Genomic DNA, 23,809 nt, shown 5'->3' on the forward strand with positions numbered 1-23,809 from the left:
ATTGAGATGGTTTGGGATGAGTTGGACCGCAGAGTGAAGGAAAAGCAGCCAACAAGTGCTCAGCATGTGTGGGAACTCCTTTAATACTGTTGGAAAAGCATTCCAGGTGAAGCTAGTTGAGAGAATGCCAAGAGTGTGCAAAGTTGTCATCAAGGCAAAGGGTGGCTACTTTGAAGAATCTAAAATCTAAAATATATTTTGATTTGTTTAACAGTTTTTTAGTTACTATATAATTCCATATGTGTTATTTCATAGTTTTGATGTCTCCACTATTATTCTACAATGTATAAAAACTGTAAAAACAAAGAAAAACCCTTGAATGAGTAGGTGTGTCCAAACTTTTGACTGATACTGTATATTATTTGTTTTATTAATACAAAAAAACAGAACCTAGAACACAGACAACAATGAAAGCTATATACAGGGTTCGCCAGATCTAGTGAAATAATCCCATCAATAATCCGAGTCCTGTTTGTTATTTTGGACAATAATTACAGCACAAACCAATCAGAAATGGGAAAATCTGGTGTCATAAATATTAAATCCAGTCAGATTTTATGAAAGTATTGGTCCCGCCTTCCTCGGCCATGAATATACAAAATATTAATAATGAGAATGGCTGTCGATACACATGTCGTTGCTGCTCTACGAATTGACGCAAATATAAACGAATCGAAAAGGAGCATGTTTTGACAGATTCCAACCCCAACAAATCAGTGCTGCAAACCAGTGAATGCGGAAGTGTCAGACGCGGAAGTAAAACCAAATATAAAAGCATGAGCTCAAAGTTACTGGCTGCACTATGTAAAAGAAGGTTTTGCGATAGATACATGTATTGTAGACAGCCATTTGTATATCCATACATTTGAATTCACAAATTAGTTGTGAAAGCCGTGTGCGTTGTGCAAATATCATGTCGTCAACTGGAGAGACTTTACTACGGGCGGTGGAGACTCCGCTCTTCTGGATTGGCGCGTTGACTGCGGCCTATTTCTCAGTGTGCTCCGTATATCGTTTGCTGTCGGGGCTCAGAGTTTGGGTGCTGGGAAATGGACGGGTGGTATCACCTGCTAAACTCGGAAAATGGGCAGGTGAGTAGCTAACAAGCAATATTTATATAAAGATCAGGTTTGCATGACCTCACCATTTGCTTTATGGCCTGCTTTTTTCTGTGAAGGTTTATTTTGTCGCTGATAAAAGATAATAGCCATATGTTTCGAAAGCCGTATCTCAAGTGAAGATTGACGTTTCTAAACGTTAAAACACTGTGTATGAATTGTAGTTCACATGAGCCAGCAAGGCTAATGGCTCAAGACTGTAGGGTGAGGTCAGGATGCTGCCTAGTGTTTGAGAGCTAGTAGTGAGTTAGCCCTGCCTGTACTTAAATCAGTCACCCTCGACCCAGTACAATATGGTTCAGTTTATAGTGTGAATCAGACAATCTTCTCCTAGCAATCAGTAGGATATTGTAGCTAGTAGAATACATTTAGTTGTGCTAGCTGTCAGGAGGATATTGTAGCTAGTAGAATACATTTAGTTGTGCTAGCTGTCAGGAGGATATTGTAGCTAGTAGAATACATTTAGTTGTGCTAGCTGTCAGTAGGATATTGTAGCTAGTAGAATACATTTAGTTGTGCTAGCTGTCAGGAGGATATTGTAGCTAGTAGAATACATTTAGTTGTGCTAGCTGTCAGGAGGATATTGTAGCTAGTAGAAAACATTTAGTTGTGCTAGCTGTCAGGAGGATATTGTAGCTAGTAGAATACATTTAGTTGTGCTAGCTGTCAGGAGGATATTGTAGCTAGTAGAATACATTTAGTTGTGCTAGCTGTCAGTAGGATATTGTAGCTAGTAGAATACATTTAGTTGTGCTAGCTGTCAGGAGGATATTGTAGCTAGTAGAATACATTTAGTTGTGCTAGCTGTCAGGAGGATATTGTAGCTAGTAGAATACATTTAGTTGTGCTAGCTGTCAGGAGGATATTGTAGCTAGTAGAATACATTTAGTTGTGCTAGCTGTCAGTAGGATATTGTAGCTAGTAGAAAACATTTAGTGTTTCCCCTAGGATTTTTCTGCAGGGGTGGCAAAGTTAGTGTGGGGACCACAGATTTTGAAGCCCTCTGGGCCATAGAGACAAATGTGCTGTTAAAGGGATTTCCTGCAGTTCTACCCAATTCTACCGTTTCTGTCTTGTTCTTATGTTGTCAGTGACTCAAACGTTATAACTAAATCAATGGGAGCCCAATGCCAATCTCCCTGACTGTCTAGTTTTTATTTTGGTGATGGCTAGTTCTCAAAGATCTTATATAATATATATATATATATATATATATAATATTAATTGTGTATATATGTGTGTTTTACCATCCTGAGAAATACTTTTGAATATTACTGTAAATTTGGGGTGTTCACTGCGTAATGCATATAGGGGAAAGGCTGGCCAGCCCTATTGTCCTTTGGAACCCACAGTGGCCTCTGGTTTGTAGACAACACATCAGTATTGCGTAGGAATGACATGAGTCTGCCTTTCCTCACAGAAGTGAGTGATAGGCTACATTAATGTTTACCCAACCTTATTGCTCGGGCAAGGCTAGTCATCCATTCAGGGTTACATCAACAGGGTTACCACATCAGGATGACTACATCTGGGGTGGCAGGTAGCCTTGTGCTTAGAGCGAGTAACTGAAAGGTCCCTAGTTCGAATCCCTGAGCCGACAAGGTGAACAATCTGTTAATGTGCCCTTGAGCAAGGCACCTAACCCTAATTGTTCCAGGGTTACCGTTTATTATGGTAGACACTAGTTGTAACCCTACTCTCTGAGGGTGTCTCGGGGAGAGTGGGATATGCAAAACACATTTCAAATTCACATGTGTATTAATACACACTTGTACATGTGTGAAATAGGACAAGTATAAGCACCCAGTGAATTATTATCTTTGAAGTGTAAACACCAGGTTAGGGCAGGCTTTGACCATGTGACTGCAAAACACAGCTGCGGCTATCGCACCCAGAAGTGGACTGGCTCCAGGAAGTTTTTACATAATCGAAATCCCATTTGAAATGCAAAATAAACCCCTGTAAATTAAAGCACATGTCAAAACTTGATATTGTCAAGTCCTTTATTGAAATGCATTGGCTCTTGAGTTATTTCTGGCGTGGTTAACAGAATGTTGGACACTGGTAACAAGAAGTGGACCACTCTGTCATTGGCTGAAGGAGGTCGTTCTCAGGTCATGTACTGCCACACATTGTTACATTCCACACCGGTGTTCTTCTGCCTGCTTCAAGTAGGACAGGAAGGGGGATCTTTTGGAACAAAAATGAAACAAAAGTTTTAAAAAAATCCTAGCATGTATTACAATTGACTAAAAACAAATATGCTTTAGAGTGATCTTTGCCAATTTGCATTTCTAGATCATTATTTAGTAATAATTGCTGAAAGTTGGGATGTTAATAAATATTGCCCACTTTATCAACTGCATGTTTGCAAATGTGGGCTGAGTCATGAGCTTTACACCATAACTGGGACAGGATGTGGAGAAAAACATAGCAATTTTTGAGATTTTGCTATTTCATCACAATTCCTCCACCTTGTAACCGTTGCTAAGAGGCATCACTAAATGCAGGCCAGGAGACGATGAGGTCCGTGTGGATAATGTTCAATGTATATAGGTAGCCAACACATTTAAGACTATAGAAACAGGGGGGAGCCATGAAATTGTTTGCAAAAAAGTAAAACAGATGTATAACCTGTTTCCAACTGTCCATAAGTAAGAGGAGCGATGGGTCAAGGAATGCTGAGGTGAGAGAAACCGCTGGGAGCAGCAGCTCGTTGCTATTCTGTGCAGCAACTGTGCTAGACGAGGCTGCAGCCTTCTGCTATTTTAAACCTGCACTTCTTTTTTTAGCTCAGAATATTCAGCAGCAGAAGCACCGCTGTCTGGCCGAGAAGCACTAACACTTTTACAACAATTTTTCATTTCTTGATCATTTGAAGATATATGAGGATGTTGAAGGATGCCATTCAAGCCCATCTAGGTTAGGTCCTATGAGTAGATTATTCTACCATCTTCCCTGACCTAGCATATATTTATGATGGCGTCTCTTCAAATGAACACTTATTTTTATTTTGAGTAAATGGAAGGAACATGCCTTCCGCTCAAATATGAGTTTCATTCTTAAAACAGCTTAAAACAACCAGCGGAAGCTTCCCCTGTCACCCATATGGACCCCCCCCTCCCCTCTGTGTTCAATCACTCTGTTCTATTTTTAGCTCTACCCTCCCTCCATATGGACCCCCCCTCTCTCTGTTCAATCACTCTGTTCTATTTTTAGCTCTCTACCCTCCCTCCTTTCTGTTCTCCCTCCCTCCATTCTGGTCCCTCCCCAGTGAATGCCTGGCTGCTTCTTGTCTTCCTCTGCTTTAAGGCATCAGCAGTGGAGAGTTGGGTCTAGGGAAGGAGGGGAGGGGTGGAGAGTTGGGTCTAGGGAAGGAGGGGAGGGGTGGAGAGTTGGGTCTAGGGAAGGAGGGGAGGGGTGGAGAGTTGGGTCTAGGGAAGGAGGGGTGGAGAGTTGGGTCTAGGGAAGGAGGGGAGGGGTGGAGAGTTGGGTCTAGGGGAGGGGTGGAGAGTTGGGTCTAGGGAAGGAGGGGAGGGGTGGAGAGTTGGGTCTAGGGGAGGAGGGGAGGGGTGGAGAGTTGGGTCTAGGGGAGGAGGGGAGGGGTGGAGAGTTGGGTCTAGGGGAGGAGGGGAGGGGTGGAGAGTTGGGTCTAGGGGAGGAGGGGAGGGGTGGAGAGTTGGGTCTAGGGGAGGAGGGGAGGGGTGGAGAGTTGGGTCTAGGGGAGGGGTGGAGAGTTGGGTCTAGGGGAGGAGGGGAGGGGTGGAGAGTTGGGTCTAGGGGAGGAGGGGAGAGTTGGGTCTAGGGAAGGAGGGGTGGAGAGTTGGGTCTAGGGAAGGAGGGGTGGAGAGTTGGGTCTAGGGAAGGAGGAATGGAGAGTTGGGTCTAGGGAAGGAGGGGAGAGCCCACTGACAGACAGTAAAGGCTAAATATAGCTACTGCTGTCTCTGCAGTGCCAGGCTGCCTGACCCGGGGTGGCAGAGGAATGCTGCGGAGCCTGTCCTCTCCCCATGTCCTACTGTACCCTTCCCCTCCGTCTCAGTACCTGCATCACCATAGTCGTCTTCCTGTCTTTTCCATCAATATTCTCTCCCTCCCTTCTCACTCACTTAAATGACAGAACCACAGGTAGCAGTGCAAGGACACAGAATGCATTGTTAATGTAATCATTTTCATGTGGCATATCATTTTTCGATACATCAGCATTTAAGTATCTGTATAAATGTGTTTCATCCAGGTCTGATGAGAACTCAGTACTGCTTGACACACAGGCATGTTTGACCTATTGACTAGAATGGGATCAGTGTTCTCTTCCGCTTTTAATGTCGATTTTTTTTAAATTTATTTTTCTTTCTGGGTCAGTTTTGTGAGCAGTGTCGGTGTGTTTTGTTTACCCTTGACTAATACACCCCCTCTCCTCGTTCGTCTTCCCCCTTAGTTGTGACAGGAGCCACGGATGGAATCGGGAAAGCCTATGCGGAGGAGGTAAGATCGATTCCCGGGGTTTCAGACATTTCAGGCCCCTTCACGGGAAATCCAAAGTGGGTGACTCATCAGAGAGAGGGGGGTTTAACCAGGAGGTCAGAGTAGTGACGGTGACACACACACTCAAAGGTTTGCCTTTTGCGAGCAAGCGCTAAGGGATTTATGCTGCATGGCCAGGGAAGAATTAATTCAAAAATAGTCATTTTTTTCAAGGGACTTCCCCATCAGTTGACAGCCATGATAAATGCCCTGCTTGATAACAGTTAGTGCTGTCCTTTTCATTGTTGATTTAGGTCATGGATCTGAGTGCAGTGTGTGTGTGTGGTAGTGTTGAATGTTAGACCCTCTAATGGCCGGTCTTAAAGGTCTGTGTCCATGTTGAGTGTTGGTTTCTGTCTGTCTCCACAGCTGGCTCGGAGGGGATTTTCCATTGTGCTAATCAGCCGCACCCAGGAGAAACTGGATGATGTGGCCAAGTCCATTGGTGAGTAGTTACACCTGGGGCATGTTCATTAGGCATGTTCAAACCCTGGACTAGAGGAGAATGACTCATTCTCCAGTTGTCTTATGTGATGGGTCCCTCTGCTGGTCACTATGGTGTATTGACATCTGAGCTCCCACATCTTCACAGATGAGTCCACTACAATCTCACTCCCTAAAGCTCACTGTTCGTTGTGTTTCTGTACCTTTTTAATGTTACAGTAACTGCGTCTTCCCTCCTAGAGAGCAAATATGGCGTTGAGACCAAATCCATCGCTGTGGACTTCAGTGCGACGGACATATATCCCAAGATTGAAGCTGGACTTACCGGGCTAGAGGTTGGCGTTCTGGGTAAGTGAGAGACAGTCCACGACAGTGAGTTGTTTTTTGTGAATCATTCAGATGGTGTGGTCCTCTTTTAAAACGCTGCTGCCCCCCTTTGGTTAGAAGTTGAAAATCAAGTGCAGAGAGGCATGTGTTGATCACTTCTTTCATTCCCTTAAATGATGTTGTATTTGACAGTCCTGACTGTGTTCTATATGGCGTTTATCCCTAGTAAATAATGTGGGAATGTCCTACTCCTATCCGGAATTCTTCCTCAACGTTCCCAACCTGGATAGTGTGAGTCTGAATGGCCTTGTGATTGTTCACTTCCTATCTATTGTGTACCAAGATGACTTATCTCACACATGCTGTTCTATGAAATAATTACACCTCAGAGATGAACCCAGAACTAAATCATTGTTTTATTCTGCCCTTGCAGTTCATCGACACAATGGTGAACATCAACATCACTTCTGTTTGCCAGGTCAGTAATCATTATGGGAATGGAAGCCCAGTAATACACTAATCAACATTTTGATTATTGAAGTCCATTTTTATTATTTTTTCCTTATGTCACACACTACAATGAGCGCGCACATGCATGCATACACACACTGTCTGCCATGTAAGGGATGAGGCAGAGGATTGGTTCCCAGCCCAAAGCAACAGCATACTTTGTGCTCTAAAACCCACAATCCCTCTCTCTCTTTATGCAGATGACCCGTATGGTGCTACCTGGGATGGTAGAGAGGTAAGTGGAGGGGGTGACGGTATCTGGGGTTTCCAGGGAGGGACGGTGGTGGTGAAGGCATCTGGGGTTCTCAGGGAGGGACGGCGGTGGTGAAGGCATCTGGGGTTTCCAGGGAGGGACGGTGGTGGTGGTGAAGGCATCTGGGGTTCTCAGGGAGGGAGGGGCGGCGGTGGTGACGGTATCTGGGGTTTCCAGGGAGGGGCGGTGGTGACGGTATCTGGGGTTTCCAGGAGGGAGGGACGGTGGTGACGGTATCTGGGGTTTCCAGGGAGGGAGGGACGGTGGTGAAGGTATCTGGGGTTTCCAGGGAGGGAATGGTTGTCGGCTAGTAGAGCCGCTCTGGTCGGTAGAGATTCTCCCACTCTTCCCTAAGTGTAATGCTTATTCCCAGACTCTTATGCTCATGTACTGCGGTGTGTGGTGGTGTCTGACCAGAGGTTAGGGGTGGGGGGTGTCTGACCAGAGGTTAGGGTGGTGTCTCTGAGCCCTAAACATCAGATTGTGTGCCACCTGTTTCAGGAAAAAGGGGGCCGTCCTCAACATCTCTTCTGCCAGTGGGATGTACCCTTGTCCCCTCCTCACGGTCTACTCTGCCTCAAAGGCTTTTGTGGATTTCTTCTCCCGAGGGCTGGAGGCTGAGTACAAGAGCAAAGGGATCCTCATCCAGGTGAGACTGAAGACTGACATGTTTTAATCAATGATTTGTATATCCACTAGATGACTAATAGAGGGTGCTGTGTTGAAGCCACCGTGCCTCCATCTTGGCTCTCCCCCCAACATTGTGTTGAAGCCACCGTGCCTCCATCTTGGCTCTCCCCCCAACATTGTGTTGAAGCCACCGTGCCTTCATCTTGGCTCTCCCCCAGCATTGTAAAATATATTTTGGAAGCTATAGAAATGCATGTATTAATGTCTACATTTGTTTTTGCCACATTTATTCTGTTAGACAGCTTAATGCATATTTTTAAATTGTGAGGTAAACAAATTGTATAACATTTTCCTTATTGTATTGATGAGTAATGTTACTGTCCCCACGACAACAGAAAATGTTATCCCTAACACGTCAGCCATACTGTCTCTCCCGGGGGGACAAGCTTGGTCATATTTAGCTGTCAGAGGAGTTTGTTTTCAAACCAGTGAGGGAGCATCCATGTAAATTTGACTAACAGTTGTTTCTCCTCCCCAGAGTGTCCTGCCGTTCTTCGTGGCCACCAAGCTGAGTAAGATCCGGCGGGCCACACTGGACAAGCCCAACCCTGACCGCTATGTGGCCGCGGAGCTCAACACGGTGGGGCTGCAGAGCCAGACCAACGGCTACCTGCCTCACGCAGTCATGGTAGGGACAGGCTAACGATACCATACTTCACTGTCCATTTTTAGGGTTCAGGATGACCCTTTTTATCACAAGGTTGAACAAGTAGCTACTTGGCAGGTTACACCAGATTCTACCTCATCAGTTTACGAGGATTCTTCCCTGACAGTTGGCCACAAATGATCATTGGTTGACGCTCTCATGCTTTTGCAAATGCAGAACTATTCAAGTGGCAAGTATCTTGATGCAAGTTAATAGTAATGAATTTAGACTGTAAATACCAAACTAATTATGACATTAACCATGAAAATACCAGGCATGGATTCCCAGACCAGATTAGTGATGATGGTATTTGTTTCCTCAGGGCTGGCTGACCACCGTGCTGTGCCCTGCCAGGCTCCTGAACAGCTACATCATGGGGTTACACCTGGGGATGCGCTCACGCTACCTGAAGAAACAGAAACAGGGCTAGAAACAGGGCTAGAAACACTATCAGGGGGAAGGAGGGGCAGGTATGGACAGAGGAGACCAACATGATTCTACCTGCTCCGTTCTTGCATACCCCTCACGGACCAAGGACAGGGCTGGCAAGCTGCTCGTGTGTGTTGCATTTAGTCTACTGTGTTCTCTGGCTTGGGTAATCATTTCTATGGAGGAACTTCCTGGAGTTGAAAAATTGACAAGGCACTTAAACATAATGCATTAAGTTCAATTAAACTTGAATTTTTTTTCTTATGGACAGGTATTAGGAGCTGTGCTTGTGAGCTACCACTTCAAAAAACAATACTAGTTGCAACTTATTCCTTCAAAATGTTTTATTGTTGGAGTCGTGTTGAACTCAGAAAAACCAAATATTGAAAGAAATGGATTTGAGTCATTCTGAAACTCTCAATTGGCAAAGGGCAGGAAAGTAAATGTTCTCCATGGATTGTTTTACAATGAAAAGGTTGTTGTGTACAAATCATGTATTAATGAACCTACCAAAGGGAGGATAAGGAGACAGTTAACGGAGCAGTTCCTTTTTGCATACTGGATGTATTGAAGAAGGTAGTGTGTCTGCTAGCATGTCGGTATGGTAGGTAGTTAACACACCAGACACTAGGGAATGGGTTGAGTTAGCCCAGTCGTGTTTGAACTGACTGGTTGGTCTTCAATACAGAAGGGACACAACTTACAAGCCATTCTCTGGTCATCAAGGCAGTGTCTCAACAACAGAAAGTAGATACAAGCTGTTTAACAGTTCAGGCCATTTACTGTTGAACCAAATGTCTTGTCCAACTGTTTTGTTCTCGTTACTTTCTATCAAGCAGTCCGTTAACAGATGTTTCTTAACATGCTTCACACGCTCTGTTTTTTGAACTCTAAGCATTTCGTTGTACAGCATAATGCCACTGTCATCGTTCTCCATGAGCTCACCAAGGTGACACATTAATATTGTCTTCTGTTATTTGGTTGTGTTAATGAAAGCTTTGCATTTGATGCATTTAGGTAACAAGGTCTTTAACATTATGAGAATTGAAAGGTCTGGTTGAGAGCTTGTGAATATTCCCGGTCTGTCACGGTCACCTCAATAAAACACTGTTCAACCATCTATCTGGTATATTCCTGGTCTGTCATGGTCACCTCAATAAAACACTGTTCAACCATCTATCTGGTATATTCCTGGTCTGTCATGGTCACCTCAATAAAACACTGTTCAACCATCTATCTGGTATATTCCTGGTCTGTCATGGTCACCTCAATAAAACACTGTTCAACCATCTGGTATATTCCTGGTCTGTCATGGTCACCTCAATAAAACACTGTTCAACCATGTATTCCCTCATGTGGTTTTCACATAAGAGATGGCTGATTAATGTTGAGATTTGAGGTGATGGGAGTTCACTGTGGATATCATCTGATCTGTGTCTCTTCCAAAGACTGGGCTTTCCTTATGGACTGTAACTGAAGCTCCATACAGCAGAGACTGGGCTTTCCTTATGGACTGTAACCGAAGCTCCATACAGCAGAGACTGGGCTTTCCTTATGGACGGTAACTGAAGCTCCATACAGCAGAGACGGGGCTTTCCTTATGGACTGTAACCGAAGCTCCATACAGCAGAGACTGGGCTTTCCTTATGGACTGTAACCGAAGCTCCATACAGCAGAGACGGGGCTTTCCTTATAGACTGTAACCGAAGCTCCATACAGCAGAGACGGGGCTTTCCTTATAGACTGTAACTGAAGCTCCATACAGCAGAGACGGGGCTTTCCTTATGGACTGTAACTGAAGCTCCATACAGCAGAGACGGGGCTTTCCTTATGGACTGTAACTGAAGCTCCATACAGCAGAGACGGGGCTTTCCTTATGGACTGTAACTGAAGCTCCATACAGCAGAGACGGGGCTTTCCTTATGGACTGTAACTGAAGCTCCATACAGCAGAGACGGGGCTTTCCTTATGGCCTGTAACTGAAGCTCCATACAGCAGAGACGGGGCTTTCCTTATGGAATGTAACCGAAGCTCCATACAGCAGAGACGGGGCTTTCCTTATGGACTGTAACCGAAGCTCCATACAGCAGAGACGGGGCTTTCCTTATGGACTGTAACCGAAGCTCCATACAGCAGAGACGGGGCTTTCCTTATGGACTGTAACCGAAGCTCCATACAGCAGAGACGGGGCTTTCCTTATGGACTGTAACCGAAGCTCCATACAGCAGAGACGGGGCTTTCCTTATGGACTGTAACCGAAGCTCCATACAGCAGAGACGGGGCTTTCCTTATGGACTGTAACCGAAGCTCCATACAGCAGAGACTGGGCTTTCCTTATGGACTGTAACTGAAGCTCCATACAGCAGTTACAACAGTGTGACATGGAATAATTATAGAGATGACAAGAATGACGTAGTTGCAATGTCATGACTGCAGCTTGAGACTCTGCGTGTCCATATGTCATTATGCTGTCTCTGTCGGAGACCTGGGAACTATATATACACACACACACACACACACACACACACACACACACACACACACACACACACACACACACACACACACACACACACACACACACACACACACACACATGCCCAAGGCCATCTGGGTCATAACTGGGAAAGCAGCCCACACACATCACAGGTGTACTTGTTTCTTGCATTCTTAATTACCGGTCTAGTTCGTTCTCATCATTTAAAAAATCTATATTTTATTTTCACATACACCGGATAGGTGCAGTGTGGGGTTTCACAGGGTCATACCCTGGAGCAAAAGAGGATTCAGTGCCTTGCTCAAGGGCACATCGGGAAAACAATCACCTTGTCAGCTTCTGTATTTGAACCAGCAACCTTTCATTTACTGACTGGACTAACTAACCACTAGGCTACCTGCTGGTTACTGGCCTAATGCTCTAACCACTAGGCTACCTGCTGGTTACTGGCCTAACGCTCTAACCACTAGGCAACCTGCTGGTTACTGGCCCAACGCTCTAACCACTAGGCTACCTGCTGGTTACTGGCTCAACATTCTAACCACTAGGCTACCTACTGGTTACTGTCCCAACACTCTAACCACTAAGCTACCTACTGGTTACTGGCTCAACATTCTAACCACTAGACAACCTACTGGTTACTGGTACAAAACTCTAACCACTAGACTACCTGCTGGTTACTGGCCTAACGCTCTAACCACTAGGCTACCTGCTGGTTACTGGCTCAACATTCTAACCACTAGGCTACCTGCTGGTTACTGGCCTAACGCTCTAACCACTAGGCTACCTGCTGTTTACTGGCTCAACATTCTAACCACTAGACAACCTACTGGTTACTGGTACAAAACTCTAACCACTAGACTACCTACTGGCTCAACTCTTTATCCCCTAGGCTACCTACTGGTTACTGGCTCAACACTATAACCAATAGGCTACCTACTGGCTCAACACTCTAACCACTAGCCTACCTACTGGTTACTGGCCCAACTCTCTAATCACTTGACTACCTGCTGGTTACTGGCCCAACTCTCTAACCACTAGACTACCTGCTGGTTACTAGTCCAACACTCTAACGACTAGGCTACCTGCTGGTTACTGGCCCAACTCTCAAATCACTAGGCTACCTACTGGTTACTGGCTCAACTCTCTAACCACTAGGCTACCTGCTGGTTACTGGCTCAACTCTCTATTCACTAGACAACCTACTGGTTACTGGCCCAACACTCTAACCACTAGACTACCTACTGGTTACTGGCCCAACACTCTAACCACTAGACTACCTACTGGTTACTGGCCCAACACTCTAACCACTAGACTACCTACTGGTTACTGGCCCAACTCTCTAACCACTAGACTACCTACTGGTTACTGGCTCAACACTCTAACCACTGGTTACTGGCTCAACTCACTAACCACTAGACTACCTGCTGGTTACTGGCCCAACTCTCTAACGACTAGACTACCTACTGGTTACTGGTCCAACACTCTAACCACTAGACTACCTACTGGTTACTGGTCCAACACTCTAACCACTAGACTGCCTACTGGTTACTGGCCCAACTCTCTAACCACTAGGCTACCTACTGGTTACTGGCTCAACACTACCCACTAGACTACCTGCTGGTTACTGGCCCAACTCTCTAACCACTAGGCTACCTGCTGGTTACTGGCCCAAATATCTAACCACTAGACTACCTACTGGTTACTGGCCCAACACTCTAACCACTAGACTACCTACTGGTTACTGGCCCAACTCTCTAACCACTAGACTACCTACTGGTTACTGGCCCAACACTCTAACCACTAGACTACCTACTGGTTACTGGCTCAACTCTCTAACCACTTGACTACCTACTGGTTACTGGCCCAACACTCTAACCACTAGACTACCTACTGGTTACTGGCCCAACACTCTAACCACTAGGCTACCTACTGGTTACTGGCTCAACGCTCTAACCACTAGACTACCTACTGGTTACTGGCTCAACACTCTAACCACTAGACTACCTACTGGTTACTGGCTCAACACTCTAACCACTAGACTAGCTACTGGTTAGTGGCTCAACTCTCTAACCACTAGACTACCTACTGGTTACTGGCTCAACTCTCTACTCACTAGACAACCTACTGGTTACTGGCCCAACACTCTAACCACTAGACTACCTACTGGTTACTGGCCCAACTCTCTAACCACTAGACTACCTACTGGTTACTGGCTCAACACTCTAACCACTGGTTACTGGCTCAACTCACTAACCACTAGACTACCTGCTGGTTACTGGCCCAACTCTCTAACGACTAGACTACCTACTGGTTACTGGTCCAACACTCTAACCACTAGACTAGCTACTGGTTAGTGGCTCAACTATCTAACCACTAGACTACCTACTGGTTACTGGCTCAACTCTCGAACAACTAGACTCAGGAGGCTGAAGAAATTCGGCTTGTCACCAAAAACACTCACAAACTTTTACATATGCACAATCGAGAGCATCCTGTCGGGCTGTATCACCGCCTGGTACGGCAGCTGCTCCGTTCATAACCGGAAGTCTCTCCAGAGGGTAGTGAGGTCTGCACAACGCATCACCGGGTGCAAACTACCTGCCCTCCAGGACACCTACACCACCCGATGTCACAGGAAGGCCAAAAAGATCATCAAGGACAACAACCACCCGAGCCACTGCCTGTTCACCCCGCTATCATCCAGAAGGCGAGGTCAGTACAGGTGCATCAAAGCTGGGACTGAGAGACTGAAAAACAGCTTCTATCTCAAGGCCATCAGACTGTTAAACAGCCATCACTAGCATTGAGTGGCTGTTGCCAACATACTGACTCTATTCCACCCACTTTAATAATGGTCAAATTGATGTAATCAATTTATCACTAGCCACTTTATATTATATAATGTTTACTTACCCTACATTACTCATCCCTTATGTATATACTGTACGCTATACCATCTACTGCATCTTGCCATCTGATGTAATTAAATGTATCACTAGCCACTTTAAACAATGCTACTTTATATAATGTTTACATACCCTACATTACTCATCTCATATGTATATACTGTACGCTATCCCATCTACTGCATCTTGCCATCTGATGTAATTAAATGTATCACTAGCCACTTTAAACAATGCTACTTTATATAATGTTTACATACCCTACATTGCTCATCTCATATGTATATACTGGAATCTATACTATCTACTGCATCTTGCCATCTTGATGTAATGTATCACAAGCCACTTTAAACAATGCCACTTCATATAATGTTTTCAAACCCTGCATTGCTCATCTCGTATGTATATACTGTACTCTATACGATCTACTGCATCTTGACTATGCCGTTCGGCCATCACTCATTTATATATTTTTATGTACATATTCGTATTCATTCCTTTACACATGTGTGTACAAGGTAGTTGTTGTGAAATTGTTAGGTTATATTACTTGTTAGATATTACTGCACGGTCGGAACTAGAAGCACAAGCATTTCGCTACACTTGCATTAACACCTGCTAACCATGTGTATATGACAAATACATTTGATTTGATTACCTACTGGTTACTTGCTCAACACTCTAACCACTAGACTACCTACTGGTTACTGGCTCAACTCTCTAACCACTAGACTACCTACTGGTTACTGGCTCAACTCTCTAACCACTAGACTACCTACTGGTTACTGGCCCAACTCTCTAACCACTAGACTACCTACTGGTTACTTGCTCAACACTCTAACCACTAGACTACCTACTGGTTACTGGCTCAACTCTCTAACCACTAGACTACCTACTGGTTACTGGCTAAACTCTCTAACCACTAGACTACCTACTGGTTACTTGCTCAACACTCTAACCACTAGACTACCTACTGGTTACTGGCTCAACTCTCTAACCACTAGACTACCTACTGGTTACTGGCTAAACTCTCTAACCACTAGACTACCTACTGGTTACTGGCCCAACTCTCTAACCACTAGACTACCTACCGGTTACTGGCCCAACACTCTAACCACTAGACTACCTACTGGTTACTGGCCCAACACTCTAACCACTAGACTACCTACTGGTTACTTGCTCAACACTCTAACCACTAGACTACCTACTGGTTACTGGCCCAACGCTCTAACCACTAGACTACTTACTGGTTACTGGCTCTACTCTCTAACCACTAGACTACCTACCGGTTATTGGCCCAACACTCTAACCACTAGACTACTTACTGGTTACTGGCTCAACACTCTAACCACTAGACTACCTATTGGTTACTGGCTCAACTCTCTAACTACTAGACTACCTACTGATTACTGGCTCAACTCTCTAACTACTAGACTACCTACTGGTTACTTGCTCAACTCTCTAACCACTAGACTACCTACTGGTTACTGGCTCAACACTCTAACCACTAGACTACCTGCTGGTTACTGGCTCTACTCTCTTATTACTAGACTACCTACTGGTTACTTGCCAAACTCTCTAACCACTAGACTACTTACTGGTTACTGGTTACTGGCTCAACACTCTAACCACTAGACTACCTTTTGGTTACTGGCCCAACTCTCTAAACACTAGGCTACCTGCTGGTTACTGGCCCAACACTCTAACCACTAGGCTACCTACTGGTTACTGGCCCAACGCTGTAACCACTAGACTACCTGCTGGTTACTGGCTCAACTCTCTAACCACTAGACTACCTGCTGGTTACTGACTCAACTCTCTAACCACTAGACTACCTGCTGGTTACTGGCCCAACACTCTAACCACTAGGCTACCTGCTGGTTACTGGCCCAACGCTGTAACCACTAGGCTACCTGCTGGTTACTGGCCAACGCTGTAACCACTAGGCTACCTACTGGTTACTGGCCCAATGCTGTAACCACTAGGCTACCTACTGGTTACTGGCCCAACGCTGTAACCACTAGACTACCTGCTGGTTACTGGCCCAACTATCTAACCACAGGACTACCTATTGGTTACTGGCCCAACTCTCTAACCACAGGACTACCTATTGGTTACTGGCCCAACTATCTAACCACTAGGCTACCTACTGGTTACTGGCTCAACTCTCTAACCACTAGACTACCTACTGGTTACTTGCCAAACTCTCTAACCACTAGACTACTTACTGGTTACTGGCTCAACACTCTAACCACTAGGCTACCTGCTGGTTACTGGCTCAACGCTCTAACCACTAGACTACCTACTGGTTACTGGCTCAACGCTCTAACCACTAGACTACCTGCTGGTTACTGGCCCAACACTCTAACCACTAGACTACCTGCTGGTTACTGGCTCAACTCTCTCACCACTAGGCTACCTACTGGTTACTGGCTCAACTCTCTAACCACTAGACTACCTACTGGTTATCAAATCAAATCAAATCAGATTTATTTATATAGCCCTTCTTACATCAGCTGATATCTCAAAGTGCTGTACAGAAACCCAGCCTAAAACCCCAAACAGCAAGCAATGCAGGTGTAGAAGCACAGTGGCTAGGAAAAACTCTCTAGAAAGGCCAAAACCTAGGAAGAAACCTAGAAAGGAACCAGGCTATGAGGGGTGGCCAGTCCTCTTCTGGTTGTGCCAGGTGGAGATTATAACAGCACATGGCCAAGATGTTCAAATGTTCATAAATGACCAGCATGGTCAAAAAATAATAATCATGCTAGTTGTCGAGGGTGCAACAAGTCAGCACCACAACAGTAAGTGTCAGTTGGCTTTTTCATAGGTTACTGGCCCAACCATCTAACCACTAGGCTACCTACTGGTTACTGGCTCAACACTCTAACCACTAGGCTACCTACTCGTTACTGGCTCAACACTCTAACCACTGGACTACCTACTGGTTACTGGCTCAACACTGTAACCACTAGACTACCTACTGGTTACTGGCTCAACTCTCTAACTACTTGACTATCTACTGGTTACTGGCTCAACACTCTAACCACTAGGCTACCTACTGGTTACTGGCCCAACTATCTAACCTCTCTATGTGTGTGTGTGTCTCTCTCTCTGTGTGTGTCTCTCTCTCTCTTTCTGTCTGTGTGTGTGTGTGTCTTTCTGTGTGTCTCTCTCTCTCTGTCTGTACCTCTCTCCCGCTCTCTCTCTTTCTCTCCTGTTGTCACCCCTACCCTCTGACTCTTTTCCATGTTTATGTCTGGGGGCTGATTCCGGAGGATTGTTATGGAAGCCGGAACTGTGACGTTGCTGAAAAGGAGGGAGGGAGGGAAGAGGGTGCCTGGCACTAGAGGAAAAGGGTAGTCAGCAGGAGTGGGTGGGTGGCTGGGAGGGACCTATATAACCACGGGTGGAGATGAGAGTCAAACAGTTAACAGCTCCCACAGACACTTACAGCTACTGAGAGGAGTTCCAGAGGGAGCGGTAGGGAAGAGATCAAGCTACTGAGAGGAGTTCCAGAGGGAGCGGTAGGGAAGAGATCAAGCTACTGAGAGGAGTTCCAGAGGGAGCGGTAGTACTGTGGAAGAGATCAAGCTACTGAGAGGAGTTCCAGAGGGAGCGGTAGTACTGAGGAAGAGATCAAGCTACTGAGAGGAGTTCCAGAGGGAGCGGTAGTACTGAGGAAGAGATTAAGCTACTGAGAGGAGTTCCAGAGGGAGCGGTAGTACTGAGGAAGAGATCAAGCTACTGAGAGGAGTTCCAGAGGGAGCGGTAGTACTGAGGAAGAGATCAAGCTACTGAGAGGAGTTCCAGAGGGAGCGGTAGTACTGAGGAAGAGATCAAGCTACTGAGAGGAGTTCCAGAGGGAGCGGTAGGGAAGAGATCAAGCTACTGAGAGGAGTTCCAGAGGGAGCGGTAGTACTGTGGAAGAGATCAAGCTACTGAGAGGAGTTCCAGAGGGAGCGGTAGTACTGAGGAAGAGATCAAGCTACTGAGAGGAGTTCCAGAGGGAGCGGTAGTACTGAGGAAGAGATCAAGCTCTCCTCCTCCCTCCAGACACTGTTATCAGGAGCAGCAACCCGGACAGATGGATGTAAACATGTAGATATACCAGTACAGATAGGAATAACCTGGACCTGGGGATTTTGAAATGGCTGTTTATTAGAGAGATAAGTCGATAGCATTATTCCTGGCTTACTTACTGTCAGAGCTCAGATTGAGCTCCAAGCCCTCCAGATTTCATCATCACCACTCATTTTCCAGACCTTTTCAACTCCACACCGGATCTTTCTCTCTCTGGCCTCCCAGCCCCTTGAGTGCAATGGCCACCAGAATGGACACTCTGCCCGACCATCTGTTGCCGTTGACGATGGAGGTGTTCCCTCAGCCTGTGGTCCCTGGTGTCCGGCTCTGTAGCCGGGGCCATCGGGAACTCCGCTTCCGGATGCAGACACGCCCCTCCTCCTTCTCTGACATCACAGAGGAAGAGGAGGGAGGGTCGTCCCTGGAAGAGGATCACGCCCTGCGCTCCTTCCTGAAGACCCTGGAGAGCCTGAGGTGGAGTACCCAGGGGTGGCCATACAGGATGTGAGGACCGCCCTCTCAGGAGACGCTGTGTCCCTTCTACAGAATATTGCCCCCTACTCTACTGCCTGGCTCGGAGGCAGGACTGTGGCTGACAGGCTGTACTTTATCCTGTTGACTGTTCATCATTGTTTACAATTATTTATTGGTATTTATGTCAATATTTTGGTTTGATGCAACTGTTTTTTGTTGTTGCATTGCTTCCGGGAATGTGTGCCTAACATTATTATTATTCTTTTTTTTACCGTACAAAAACAATATTTATTTTCATTACTTTTTACTCCCATTTTGATTAAAATGCTTCAGATTGAGTCCCAAAATGAATCCAACAACTCTTGGTCTCATATGTATGTCATTGACAATATGTTACTTTAGACAACAATGTTACACTCCCCCCTTTTCCGTTTGGAACATTTTAAAGGAAATGTTCCTGAGTTAGCGGTGACTATATTCAGGATAAACGCTGCATATGTCAGCTCAATTGGAAATGACCTTTAAATGAAAATTATCTTTAAATGTCAATCAGTTTACAAAGCGGATCTTCGGCGTTCCGGATTTAATCTAGAAAATAGTATGCTAGGATCAGTGTCGTTTATGCATGGCCACCAAGAGAAGCCAGGCTTCCCCCCCAAAAAATGTCAATTAAAAAAATAATAAACATACATAATTTTATCTTTCGTCTTTCTGTGTTTCATAATTTTCCTTTAATTCACAAGAGGCTGAATGTATCTCAAAGGAGAAAGCATTCAAGCGAGTGAAACAGCGCCCCTCTGTCTCGCAACGTGTAGGCCATCTAGCTGATACTGTCTCGTACAAACGAGTATGACATTGTTGCTGCCCGTATCATTGAATGCAAGGGAAGTCAGCGAGCATTTGGTCTCACTTGACAAAAAAAAGACAAAAAATGTGCCAATCAGCTTTGAGCTAAACTGAGCGAGCTCAACTGTGAATGGTCCTCCGGAAAAGAATTTGGTCATGGGAAGCCAGTTTGGATTTGGCATCTCTCCTATCAAATTGCTTTGAGAGCAGACGTCATTAACAGAAACAATTTGAATTGTTTCATCTCGTGGTGCGTTCGTAAATTCACTCTGGCTATCTACTCCGCTTTCAGAGAACTCTCGTATGAGTATGCCAGAGCGCAGAATAACTGATGAATTTACGAATGCTCAACACCCGTTGAATATGACCGGTGTCAGTAAACTTCGGCAAAAAAGCATAATTCAAATGTTGCCAGCAGCAAAGTTAGTCACCGACGCTCTAGATAACATGAAAACCTTACCAGCTTTGCTAAGGCGAGTAAGATGGTCAGAGTGAGGTGCTCTCTCATTTGTGTCTGGCAGTAGCTAGCCAATGTTAACCAGTTAGCTTGGGTGGTTGACTGCCGTTGTGAGGTCAGAACGCTCGGATCAACCCTACTCCTCGGCTAGAGCGTCCAGGTTGTGCTCTGAACGCTCCAAGAGCCGAAATGCTCTGAATTTACGAATGGACAATCTGACAACACTCTGAATTCACGAACGCCCACAGCACCCTCTGGCACTCCAGATTGAATTTACGAACACACCCTCGTTGTATTGTTATCCTCCGGTGGCTAGATAGGTAGCTAGCTAAAATTGTCCCTTTCATAAATTATTTGGATTTGGACTTGTGGTTTTACTTAATTCTCCGTACTGGCCAATGATTATAATGGTGATTCTGATCCAACCATTAATTCATACATTATTGTGCCCCTGGCCTAAGATGATGGAAGTTCAATATGTACAGTAGCTAGATGTTGAAGGCTAATGTTAACTAGCTAACGTTGCCCATGAATGGAAGTTAGGCTAGCGATCAAGCATTTTAGCCAGATGGCCTAGGACAACTAAAAATAAAAGCTTGTACTGTATGACAGAGTGATAGACCATTTCATCAACATGAAAGAGAGGAGGACCGCATTGACTTCCCCAGTGGTTTGACCCACGCACCGCTACTGGCTAGGATGTATTGCGATGGACGCCAATGGTACATTAGTCTATCATGTGTCCTCTTATGGAGAGACTAAGGGGACTTTTCTGACCAGCATCCCATTGACAGCCCGACTAGCCAAAATCGATGTCTTACCCTTACCTAAACCCTAACCGTAACCTTAATTTTTACAAATTCAAAAAAGGTAATATTGGTTTGCACATTAGCCACGTCGCCTTCGTTTTTCCCGTCCTCTTACGGTGAGAGGTAAAGGCAGCATGGTCCTGATACTAAATCATTATTGGCAGTAATCAATATTACTATCTCTACCAAACAGGTTGCAGTAGAATTGACTGCTTTTCCAATACTTTTTATCGAATGGATGGACATTGACATAAATATGTAGAAAAATCCATACACAGTATGTCACATTTATATGTTACAACTGTAATCCCACTCTGTATGAGATTGAGTTGAATGAGGATTGACTGACATCCGGGGAGGTTCTCCATGTTACAGGAGGTTCCCAGTATCTCCATGCGATGGCACTGTAGCTGCACTGTTCCACACCTTATCAGAAAGCTCAAGGTCCCTCTTTTTGCAACATGGATAAGGTGCATCACATGAGCGCTGTTGAATGCAAGTCGCTTGGCCAGGTATCAGATTTGTGTATGATTTCAAATCACCTATGAATGTGGTTCACATCGGCTTAAAAAATATCGGATTCCATTTGCTTTTTGGCTGTTCGGACCTCAGGAAAAATATCAGATATGTAATTGGAGATGTAAAAACACTGAAACCAGTCTTAACAAAGCCATAAACTGAACAGAGTCTAAAGTGGCTCCTACAACTTTCCTTCATCTGCACTGATGTTGAAAAACTGGACATCAAAATGCCTGCTACTAAAAGAATAGTAAATAAGGTGAGCAGATTGAAGGGGTTGTACAGTAAATACTGTCATATTTTATTAACTGTTGCATACATCCACAACATCTCTGGGGGATTGGTGCGTTTATGAGTAAAGTTCAACTGTGTCACACTATGTCACTGGGTTTAATGTAGAACTGATTAGCCACCTAGATTTGGCACTGTCCGGAACTGGCTAATGATAGATTCACTATGAGTCAGGGGTGAGATCTCCACCATGTGATGTTGCGGTCTGCCCCTTGTTCTGATCTGAACACACCGGCCTCACCTCCCACTGGTTATCAGGAGAACTGCCCATCATTTAGACAGATAGGAAGGCAGTTAGGGGTCAAAGATGAAAATTGACGGCTATTCTTATTGCCAATCTTCATTAGCCAAGTTTAACATTCTCTACTGAACACATGTGTAAGGACATGATTGCATTTGCCCTCTCATTTCCACCTACCCTTACAACAGCTGCCACATTCCTGGGTTCTCATTTCCACCTACCCCTACAACAGCTGCCACATTCCTGGGTTCTCATTTCCACCTACCCCTCCAACAGCTGCCACATTCCTGGGTTCTCATTTCCACCTACCTCTACAACAGCTGCCACATTCCTGGGTTCTCATTTCCACCTACCCCTCCAACAGCTGCCACATTCCTGGGTTCTCATTTCCACCTACCCTTACAACAGCTGCCACATTCCTGGGTTCTCATTTCCACCAACCCTTACAACAGCTGCCACATTCCTGGGTTCTCATTTCCACCTACCTCTACAACAGCTGCCACATTCCTGGGTTCTCATTTCCACCTACCCTTACAACAGCTGCCACATTCCTGGGTTCTCATTTCCACCTACCCTTACAACAGCTGCCACATTCCTGGGTTCTCATTTCCACCAACCCTTACAACAGCTGCCACATTCCTGGGTTCTCATTTCCACCTACCCCTCCAACAGCTGCCACATTCCTGGGTTCTCATTTCCACCTACCCTTACAACAGCTGCCACATTCCTGGGTTCTCATTTCCACCAACCCTTACAACAGCTGCCACATTCCTGGGTTCTCATTTCCACCTACCCCTCCAACAGCTGCCACATTCCTGGGTTCTCATTTCCCCCTACCCCTCCAACAGCTGCCACATTCCTGGGTTCTCATTTCCCCCCAACTCTTACAACAGCTGCCACATTCCTGGGTTCTCATTTCCCCCCAACCCTTACAACAGCTGCCACATTCCTGGGTTCTCATTTCCACCTACCCCTCCAACAGCTGCCACATTCCTGGGTTCTCATTTCCCCCCAACCTTTACAACAGCTGCCACATTCCTGGGTTCTCATTTCCCCCCAACCCTTACAACAGCTGCCACATTCCTGGGTTCTCATTTCCACCTACCCCTCCAACAGCTGCCACATTCCTGGGTTCTCATTTCCCACCAAACCTCTACAACAGCTGCCACATTCCTGGGTTCTCATTTCCACCTACCCCTCCAACAGCTGCCACATTCCTGGGTTCTCATTTCCCCCCAACCCTTACAACAGCTGCCACATTCCTGGGTTCTCATTTCCACCTACCCCTCCAACAGCTGCCACATTCCTGGGTTCTCATTTCCCCCCAACCCTTACAACAGCTGCCACATTCCTGGGTTCTCATTTCCCCCCAACCCTTACAACAGCTGCCACATTCCTTGGTTCACTTCATCGAAGCACAGCGCACTAATCAGGTGCTGTTTGTATAATTTACTGCTCCTAATGTTCAGGCTCAGCCATATTGGCAGGAACATTCACCACTAAATTGAGTGTGAAGATTGAGAGGAATTAATGTGTGCTTGACTGTAAGCCGAATGCCTTCTGTCATTGGCTGTGGGCCGTGACAAGGACAGAGTTTGAACAGTGATTTGTACATTAAAGGTTGACTTAGCAAAGTCAATAATTGAGTTCCTCTCAGGGAGTTGGTCTGCCTCCGAGCAATCAGCTCATGTTTTGTTCCAGGAGAAGAGAGGCATGCAATCTCTAATACAAAGAGAGATCCCCCG

General features: G+C 45.5%; 1 protein-coding gene across 2 annotated transcripts; it reads left to right on the forward strand.

Moving 5' to 3' along the window:
- The first annotated feature begins 728 nt into the window (after positions 1 to 728).
- On the forward strand, positions 729 to 10,232 carry LOC115166784 (very-long-chain 3-oxoacyl-CoA reductase-B). 2 transcript variants are annotated; one of them, XM_029720573.1, is made up of 10 exons: positions 729 to 1,091; positions 5,557 to 5,603; positions 6,012 to 6,087; positions 6,306 to 6,434; positions 6,640 to 6,704; positions 6,847 to 6,891; positions 7,124 to 7,158; positions 7,678 to 7,825; positions 8,345 to 8,494; positions 8,835 to 10,232. In XM_029720573.1, the coding sequence occupies exons 1-10, from the start codon at positions 914 to 916 to the stop codon at positions 8,940 to 8,942; spliced, it is 981 nt and encodes a 326-aa protein (XP_029576433.1). In that variant the 5' UTR covers positions 729 to 913; the 3' UTR covers positions 8,943 to 10,232. The 2 variants fall into 2 exon arrangements, with proteins under 2 accessions (XP_029576433.1, XP_029576434.1); XM_029720574.1 differs by having other exon boundaries at positions 6,327 to 6,434.
- The last annotated feature ends 13,577 nt before the right edge of the window (positions 10,233 to 23,809 follow it).

The sequence above is a fragment of the Salmo trutta genome, chromosome 29 (genome assembly GCF_901001165.1).
Source record: "Salmo trutta chromosome 29, fSalTru1.1, whole genome shotgun sequence".
In the NCBI taxonomy this organism is placed as follows: Eukaryota; Metazoa; Chordata; class Actinopteri; order Salmoniformes; family Salmonidae; genus Salmo; species Salmo trutta.